Source organism: Rutidosis leptorrhynchoides, chromosome 6 (genome assembly GCF_046630445.1).
Source record: "Rutidosis leptorrhynchoides isolate AG116_Rl617_1_P2 chromosome 6, CSIRO_AGI_Rlap_v1, whole genome shotgun sequence".
In the NCBI taxonomy this organism is placed as follows: Eukaryota; Viridiplantae; Streptophyta; class Magnoliopsida; order Asterales; family Asteraceae; genus Rutidosis; species Rutidosis leptorrhynchoides.
The window spans coordinates 53,763,168-53,773,204 of NC_092338.1; the positions used below are offsets into that span (position 1 = coordinate 53,763,168).

General features: G+C 34.3%; 1 protein-coding gene across 1 annotated transcript; it reads left to right on the forward strand.

The window, feature by feature from the left end:
• Window positions 1-1,235: 1,235 nt before the first annotated feature.
• On the forward strand, window positions 1,236-7,355 carry LOC139852792 (protein OSB2, chloroplastic-like). Its single transcript, XM_071842124.1, has 10 exons — window positions 1,236-1,717; window positions 3,166-3,304; window positions 3,555-3,648; window positions 4,998-5,080; window positions 5,177-5,315; window positions 5,738-5,808; window positions 5,894-6,056; window positions 6,186-6,250; window positions 6,730-6,887; window positions 6,986-7,355. Exons 1-9 carry the CDS (start codon window positions 1,305-1,307, stop codon window positions 6,877-6,879), a joined length of 1,317 nt encoding a protein of 438 aa, XP_071698225.1. The 5' UTR covers window positions 1,236-1,304; the 3' UTR covers window positions 6,880-6,887; window positions 6,986-7,355.
• The last annotated feature ends 2,682 nt before the right edge of the window (window positions 7,356-10,037 follow it).

A 10,037-nucleotide genomic window follows, 5' to 3' on the forward strand; every position in this document is an offset into this window, starting at 1 on the left:
GATATATCAGTACATGAATGGAAACAAAATTAATCATTAATTTTATGAAACAAGACAATGAATACGAAAATAAAGTAATGAAACAATACTTACAGCTTAATGTGTAGTCATCGATATCTTCTTCTTGGTTTTTTATGTCGTATTGATGCCATTGGAGGATTGTTTGAAGCTATTCCAGATTGAATTTTTTTGATGATGAATGTGATTATTGAGTATTCAAAAAAGTAGAAACTAAACGTAAGGGATGAAATTAGACGGGGTAAAGTGTGGGGTTATGGTCCATTGCGTGGGTATGTTGTGTTATAAGCAAAAAGGCCAATATGTCCATCATGTGTCAATCACATGTTTAACTTAACTGGTAGATACTAATAGTCGTTAAAATTTAGGGTCAATCTTGTATTATTTTTAAAAGTTGGGTTCAAACGTGATGGTTTAAACTTTAGCATTGGATGTGTTTGCGATACAATTGTCTTGTAAAGATACTCAACAAAATGGGATTTGTAAGAGTGCTCCCAACCAAGACTAAATTTCTTTCAGGACTAACCAATCATTCAGCGCCACATCAGCACCTCCATCTCACTTCCTTCTCATGACTAAACCAGGACTAAACAAAGACTAAACACTCCCAACAATGACACTCCTTCCTCACCCACTATATTAATTAATTAATCAATTGTACAAGATTAGTAGCAAAAAGTACCACAAAACTTGCAAGCCTTCCGTCCTTAAATGTGTTGTAAATGGACGGAAACATGGACGAGATACCTGGGCGCCACCCTGGACTAAAGCTGGGCTAGGTGGTGCCATTGGTGTCCTCCTGGACTAGAACTTGGGCGGCTCCTGGACGGGACCATTGGGAGCACTCTAAGTGGTCTAATGTGGGTTTGGGGTCGGGATGTTCGTTAGGACAAGGTTTTTTTTTTATCAGTTAAGAAATGGCGGTTTCAACTCCCTTTCACCGAGTTCTATCAAGGGTGACAGGACCTGTAAAAGTGAGCCTTTTTATATATGAGTCATTTTAAGTCATTTCACAAGTATAAGCTCTCTAGCTACTTTAACAAACACTAAAAAAATATAAGCTCCACCTTTTAGCTTTAAAATAAGCTTCAACTCCATACATAAGCTCCGGCTACTTTCGTCCGTACACACCAATTTTCCTTAAAAAGTTTTGAAACCGACCATCAAATTTTTTCTTTGGTTAAATAAGACTTGGAAAAAATAAGACTGAACAAGAAGAGGCCCCCCAAACAGACTACTCCGTAGTTCCTTTCAACATCCCTGCCTTCCTCAGCCGTAACGCCGTCATGAACTCCCTACGCCGATCAATCACCGCCGAAAGAAACCGCCTCCTCAAACTCTCACCTCTACCACTCATCCAACAACAACAAAACGCTTCATCTTACACTTACAAATCCACGTCACAAACTTTCAGAAACTCAAAACCTAAATTACCGGAAGTACGATCACAAACCGCACGAGCTCTACCGACATCAACCAGCTCATCCTCACACGAGGCTGTTGTGAAGAAACCAGTGACGTGGCCTAAACCTAGCGAGATTCCGTGGCAAGCGAAGGTTGTTAATTCGGTAAATTTGATAGGTCAAGTTAAAATTCCGGTTCAGTTTGAAACTTCTGCTGATGGTAAACATTGGGCGGGTACTATCATTTCACAAGATGATGACGCTTCTGTATCTTCAAATTCACTAACGTCTTTCTGGTACTACAATTTACTGCATTCGATACTCATTGATTTATTCCTGTACTAATTAACTGTTGAATAGTTGAATTTAATTCTGTATGTTAGTGTTATGTTGTGAATGTGATACTTTAAGTATATAGAACTACACTATTGTATATGGAGTACTAAAATAGCACAAAAACTGCAAAACACTTAGAAATGTATTAAGCTATATAAGATGTATTGAAAATTCAATTAATAACATCGGGTAGACTAATAATTTTGTGTTTTGTAAGATTTCTTTTGCTGACTTGGCTACTTGGCTGCTATATCAGTTGCCATCACAGTGTAGTGTCAATGGTTTACAAGTCATAGGAGGTTAAACACGTAAAATAGCAGCGGACTGGACGTTTGTTAAATCAAAAGGTAAAGTTGACAGTCCGGTTTATACAGTAGAAAACACTCAGTAGTTGGATACAGTTTTATGTCGTATCGCCAAAACATAATACTGCATTAAAAGCTTAGTCACATTTTCTTTACTCTTGTATATTTTGAGGAGTAGAGGAGGAATTATGAAGGAGGTTGAGAGAGAAAAAAAATTGGTTAATTAAGAAATATAAATTCCAAGTCTATACAGCTATAACTGATATTGATAAATAGGCTAGTTAAATTGCACAAAAATGTGAAAAGGATCATCATTCTATCTGCCTTCATTGTGAAAGTTAACATCAAAGAAGTACATAATAGTGGATGGCTTTGTTATGAGAAATATAGTTTGTTGACAGTTTAAGGCTTCTAGCTTAATCTTGATTGATGTAGATCTTAGCCTGTTGATCCGTTTGTCTACGGTTATCCTAGTTAAACAAATTACCAAGAGCTAGAATGCAATGCCTCAAAACTGTCTTGGAGACCTGAAACTGGCTGCATGCGAAGAAATATACAGATATATACTTATAGTCTAATTCGTGTCTAGTATTAAGGTGCAATATCACAATGCGAGATAGAATTGGGCACTGTTAATTCTCATGTGTTAATGTAGCTTCATGATAAAAACAGATAAAAATACATTGTTAAGTTTAATCATCTCCGAGCTCCTATGGATATTCATCCTTTGGATACAAGTGTATTCTTAATAAGTAGAAATTCATGTATTAGATAAGGTCTTGATGGATGGCATTATGAAATGGTTAACCTTTGTATGATATCCCAACTGATTGTTTTCTTACAGGCGTCTTGAAAGAAAAATGTAAAACATTTTATTTGTTGACCTGTGGATTAAAAAAAGCCTTAGCAGGTTCATTTTGATTCATAAACATTACTTTGATATATAGCCATATAGGTGTGCTTTGTATGATAGCATTTGTATGTAGAATGCGATTTTGTTATCGTGATTAGACATGGTTGCTTTTTTATCTTCAACTTTGGACTTTTGTAGTTAATTATTTGTTTCAGTTAAATCATCTGTAACTTTCTCTTATTCAATGCAGGATCCCCGTGATATTTGAAGGTGACCTGGCACATACTGCTATGTGCCATCTGAAGGAAAAGGATTATGTGCATGTAGCTGGTCATTTAAGTGTTGATGTCCCACCATTTAAATTAAGTGAAGTTCAAGCTAATGTCCAGGTACACTTACAGTGGTGGACCAAGTGGTTTGCATATTTTAGATTTTTAATCCACTTCACTTGTAGCTTGCACATTAAAGTTCGTGTGTGTAGTGTACAAAGTTCAGTTTGAAAAATTTATATTACTCGGTTCTATATATTCGTTATAGTCTAGGGTCAAGTGGTCAACAAAGTTATAGAAGCTCAAATGTTTCATAATCACTTTGCCATATAGCTATATGTCTAGTTTATAACCTTGGTTAATTGTACAGGTGATGGTGCATAGCATAAATTTTGTTCAAGAATCTAAACTAAGGAAATTATCTACTCCTGGCAAGTTGGAAAGGTGGGCCACTACGAATTCAGGTAAACTTTTTACATAACGATCTTATACATTCCTATATGTATCGCTAGTATATGAGAAGCAACTTGAAGCTTCCACCTATTGTCAAGCTATATTTAGGAATAAGCATTGGAAATGCTTATATACCGTGTCATTAATGTAAGGTCTGACGTATAAAAACATGTTAAAAGGTGTGATTCTGATGAAAAACCATATTCAATAATATGATGGATCCAAACAAGCTTCAAATATTTTCATGTGTAATTACAGGACAACAAACCATTTTCATGTATATACTAATAATACGAATAAAGTTCTTCAACCATTTTTGGACTTTTAGCAACCCGTATGGTGTTAAATAACCTTGTTTATTTTGAATGTCTGCAACCACATCTATTATGTAGTAAGACTGGAAGCGTAGAGTCAATTAGAGATACGGAAGCCTCTTAACCCTAGAAGTGATTCACATGATCTTGATATAAACAAGACTAGTTGGATACTTACTGACTTATCACTTACTGTACCATTTGATCATAAAATCAATTAAACACATAGTTGTAAAAGTCCACTGACTAGTCGGGATTTCGAAGTAGCCAGACTAGTCTCCAACTTGGCCAATTTATTTGGTCAAAGTAGTCAGAAGTCCAATTTAATCGTTCAAAGTCAGATTCATTAGTTAAAAGTCGGATGTATATGGTCAAAATTGGTCAAATAAAGTCAAAGTCAAAGTTGGTCAACGTCCGACTAGTCTCCGACTTGACCGATTAGTCTCTACAAGGTCCCGACCAACTAGTTCTCGAATAGAGATTTCTACAACCTTGATTAATCATTAGAACCCATTCAACATTACTCAAAATAGAAACTACTGACCTCCACATCTAGTTATGGATTAAAAATAAAAAAATTCTTAGCATGCTTCCATTCCTAAAATTTTATGTTGTCCAAAACTTTTAAATATTTATATTTATAGTACTAATATGTAAACATAATTTAATAACACCCATTTTGAAGTCTTCAGTCAACAGTCTACACACATTAAGGCTATTACCATATCATATACATCATTTTACTCCTCCTCACACTCCTCTCCAATGAATCATCTAGCTTATTTCATAGATGTGGGTCATAGAATTGCATAATTTGATTCAGTCAGTAACTTGCCTATGCTTTAAGGTATACAGACCTGGGGTAAGAATCAAGTTTCGGCAAACGGGTTAATTTTAATGTTTACTCATTACAGTCAATCAATATATGATCCACAAATGATTATATGGTGTTCTAGGATTCTCTATATGATCAATGGTCTCATTTATTCTCTGTCTATTTAAAGTGCGGGTATAGGTTGTATATTAATACACTGCTTTAATTGTAGCAACTGTGGAGAACAATGTTTCACTCCAACAATCATCAGAGGAACTCAACACCATATCTATAAAGCCAGACGTGTTATCAGAGGTTGGAAGTTATATAAATTGAGTCCAATTCCGACTAGATTCTTATTGCAGAATATATTATTTTTATTCATCAACGTTTTCTTGATATATTTCTTAGAAAAGTAAGATGGATGTTGCATCTATAGAAAAAAGTTATGCTGAGTCACATAATGGTGCTGAATCTTCCCCAGTCCGCAACTCAACGGAATCAGGGCGCTTGCAATCTACCCGTAAAGTGAATAAACCAAGCATGCTTGGTATGTGATGTCTTTTGTATGTATTCTGTAGGGGGTGATTAGATTAAAGTTGCTATAAACAGACTATTTGATCATTTAAGGTAAAGTAATCAGTTTTAGATAATCTGTTTTCTACCTGCTGCAACAAAACTGATTAACTATAGGTATAACATAATTACATATTGATCCCTTATTTAACCTAGTTTTAAATTTTATAATTCCAGTATAAAATCAGCCACTGTTGCTTTTTTTCCTTCTCAACAATGTCACTTCTCTAGTTCCATCTTTTAGATACTTTATAACACACGAGTTTGCTAAACACTAAACCATCTGTGTGTCTGATTATTACAATTTAAAAACAACAAAGCACATCAAAACACTATAACTGAGTTATGATGATTGGATATGGTATCGCTTATCACAATTTTATCTCATTTTGTCAGCTTCATGGAGGGATCTTTTAACTAATCCGAAACAATGGACGGATAATCGTGAAAGTAAACGCAAGGGCTTGGTGATTATCTATTTTTTCTATATATCGGTATATGATATACTTTTATTATGAAAAATGTGGATTCTTATGATTCTAAGTACACCAGGTGAAGGCTAATTACCCAGACTTCAAACACAAAGACACTGGAGTTGCTTTGTGGCTTAACGGAGCACCAGTAGAGATTTTACAAGGGCTTGGGCAGTTAGAGTTTGGTGGTCTTCCTAGCAAGGGTGAAAAGAGTGATGTTAAAGAAAAAAAGGGTGAAAAGGGTGGGTACTCTTTCTATTTTCATGTTACTTTCAAATTTCAAAATCACTTACATTTTTTAAGATTGTATTGTAATTATGGTCATCATCTGTTTACCATTCTGCTAACATGTTTGTTTTGCTGAAATATAGATGGTGAATCTTGGAAACATTTGGTTGAAAATCCTGGTAAATGGTGGGACAATAGAGTGGATAAGGTACTGTTACCAACTCTCCCTTCCCCTCTCTTTCACAAGCATGCACACTAACACACACCCGCACACACATATGGCAAGTAGAACCAACACTTTAAGATGGAAAAAGGGCAGGTGGCCAAAAAGGGTACAGGTCAAAAAGGGTCTTGTTGGGTCAGGTTGACCCAAAACATGTTCAATCCAAAAATCTTCATATGTTTTTTGGTAAATAAATGCTGTAAATATGATTACAAATATTATATAATTTCAACAAATATTTAGTCTCCGAACAAAATGTCGCTGTCAGATATACTTATGTAACTTTTGATCTGTTGGACGTCTTTCCCTTCTAAATGATTTTTTTTCCAGTTAAATTGAATTGTTAGATATAATTTTGCACCTGACTCAACTTCATGTGTGTAAAAGGGTTATTATTTTGTCGAAGTTGCTACTTCAGAACATGTAACACCTATCTTGATAACAAGTTGTTATCCATCACACAGAAAAATAAAAGGGGACCAGACTTCAGAAACAAAGAATCTGGTAAAGGACTATGGTTAGGAGAAGCACCCGCCTGGGCATTATCTAGCTTGCCACCTTTGGAACCTAAATCGGTTAATGTAGATGCAACAAAAGCTTGGGCATCTCAGTAATTCATCAGGTAAACCAACTAAACCGGAGTCCTATTTCTGCATTCCACCAATTGTTAAAATTTCACCACCAAGTGTAACAAAATGCATTCTTTTCTGGCTCTTTCAGACTTGCAGAAGAGTTATCAAGGTCAAAATTTAGTGCTAGTATGGTATAAGCACTTGCTCTCCATATATAACTGACTTTCAGGTACATCATAGAAACAGATTTTTGCCCTTGGTTTCTTAAAACCGAGTTATCGAGCTTCTAGAGATGTGAAGTCTGTATATGTCATTTTGCATATTTTATATAATCTTTGAAGCATTAGTCATTCATGGTTTACAAAATGTCACCACCCTTTCTTCCAACGTTTTTCTCTTCTGAAAGTTTGCTAGAAAATTGACACAATTCGTTCATCTAACTAAGCGACGCAGTTGCCACTCCCGTGGATTTTGAAATATGATAACATTCTTAGTTCTTACTACCCTAGAGTGAGTTCTTGTACCAATAGCATCTTTAGTTATTATTGCATTGTAGCTCTACTATTGAGAAACATGCTTGATTAGTTTGTAAGACCATGGGTCAAAATCAAACATGCTTCACACAAATATACAATATATAGGTCACACATGGAAACTGCACACCAATCATACTTTTGGAATTTGTATATGTATTCTAGAGGCTGAACTTCGTGCAACAGAGGTCTAACCCATGTGGTACTAATTACAGATATATACAGATATATTTGGAAAAAATAAGAGACGGAATAACCGGCCTGTGAGGCTGTGAGTCTGTGACCATGACTTGAGTTATGCGTTGGTCTAAATTGGTTCTTTGCTAATAGAATAATAATAAAAAGATTCACATTGTTTTCTCTTTAGTATTATATATATACTCTTACTCTGTTACAATTTAAATAATTCAAAGAAATATTGCTGGTATACCCACTGGAATAGTGTATGGATTCCACATGAACACATCACTGCCGGGACTTGATAATTAGTGAGTATAACTCATTTTTGATATTTCGTTTTGAAATACATTTTGTTTTTATTATATCAATCAGAGTCAATTATTTCATATTAAGAATAAGATTAAAAATATCATTTAAATATTTACAAGAATCAAGAGAAGGATGTAAGAAGATTGATGCCAAGAAATTTGTTTTTTTTTTTTTTTTTTTTCTTTTTTATATTCTCACAGGAGATCTCAGCTTAAAACCATGCTAGAAGCATATATATTAAGGTGTTCTGAAAATGGGCATAAACGTTCGTTTAATTATTCGGTTAGGCCAAGTATATTTAAGTGAAAATCCTGGTCATCATAGTTTGTATAGAGAATATGTTATTCAGTTATTGGTTAGTATCGTTACTCATTTATTTAAAATGATGGAAAGGTAAAGAGTTGCATTTAAACCTGTTTGATGTATGATTTTCTATTAAAATAATGTACTGTAATTGGCATTCAACCCAATAGATCACATATAAGAATTAGGGATAATTTCTCAATTGTTGTTGATTAAGAAAATAGATTATCATTAGTTCTAGTATGTTTATGGTACATACTGGTTTGATGTATGATTTTCTATTACAATAATGTACTGTAAATCTGTAATTGGCATGTAACCCAATAGATCACATATAAGAATTAGGGAAAGTTGTTGAATAATAAGATAGATTATCATTAGTTCTTGTATGTTTCTAGTTCCGGAGATGACGGATAAATACTCCTAAACAATAAGATACTGCTAGAAAATCAATTTTGACGAAAATAATTATGATAGTTTGAGAGGCGAAATCATAATGTAATAATAATATTATAAGTTATAATTAGTTTATTATGTTGCAAATGTTACGGCCCTTTATTTAAAATATAAGCTTCGCCCCCGTTTGGCTCACGGAATTCAATGGGATTCCGGCGGAATTGGAATTGAATATAGAGATGCGTCATGTCTAAATTCAATTTCAATTTCGCCGAAATCTTATTGGATTCCGTGAGCCAAACGGTAAGGTGTAAATATTTTAAACTTTAAATAAAACGGTAAGAAAGTGTATCAAAAACTCTTAATATTTGAACCAGGATTTGTAAATTGTTAAGTATTTCAATAATCAAATGCAATATGTTTCAACTTGTTATAATTCAGTAGGCTTATAACTACCTTTAGTGGTTTGATTCTTGATGTTATAATTCAGTAGGCTTATAACTACCTTTAGTGATTTGATTCTTGATTAAGAATACTAATAATAAAGTGTAAGAACAAAGATGATAATGGAGAAAGAAAGAAACACTTTGTAAGTGTGTGAAATGGTGCAAGTTTAATGCTTGCATTCATGAGTATTTATAGCCTAAAATCTCAATATAAAAATACATACTTTGTGTACCAAAATTGACTATATGTATACACCAAAATTGACTATCCATATCTATATTATTATTATTATTATAACACTCCCCCTTGGATAGCAATTTTATTTTGTTGAAGATCAACTATAGATTACTGCCTCGTTAAAAACCTTGCTAAAGAAAACCCAGTGGGAAAAAACTTTAGCTAAGGGAAAAAGAGTGCAGCATGGAGTTGACTCCCCCTCAAGTAGACATCGCTTCAGCTGTTACATCTTTTGAACATGTCTCATGCCAATGTTATGAACGTGTGTTCTGAAAATAGCAGTTGGAAGTGCTTTCGTGAAAAGATCAGCAGAGTTTTTGCTGGATTGAACATATCTCATTTCAATCTCGTTGTCCTTAATGAGATTTTGAGTGTATGAGAAGAATCTAGGAGGTATGTGTTTGGTTCGGTCACTTTTGATATACCCTTCTTTCATCTGTGCTATGCAAGCTGCATTATCTTCATAGATAATTGTTGGACTTTTATCGCGTTCTAGTCCACAAGAATCAGTAATGATTTGTGTCATTGATCTCAACCAAAAACATTCCCGAGTAGCTTCATGTAATGCAATCACTTCGGCATGATTTGACGATGTAGCAACAAGTGTTTGTTTTTGAGAACGCCATGATATTGCAGTACCTCCATTTAGGAATACATATCCAGTTTGAGATTTAGCTTTATGTGGATCAGATAAATAACCTGCATCTGCATAACCAACCAAATCTTGTTTTGATTCGTTAGAATAAAATAATCCTAAATCAGTAGTTCCTCGAAGGTATCGAAATATGTGTTTGA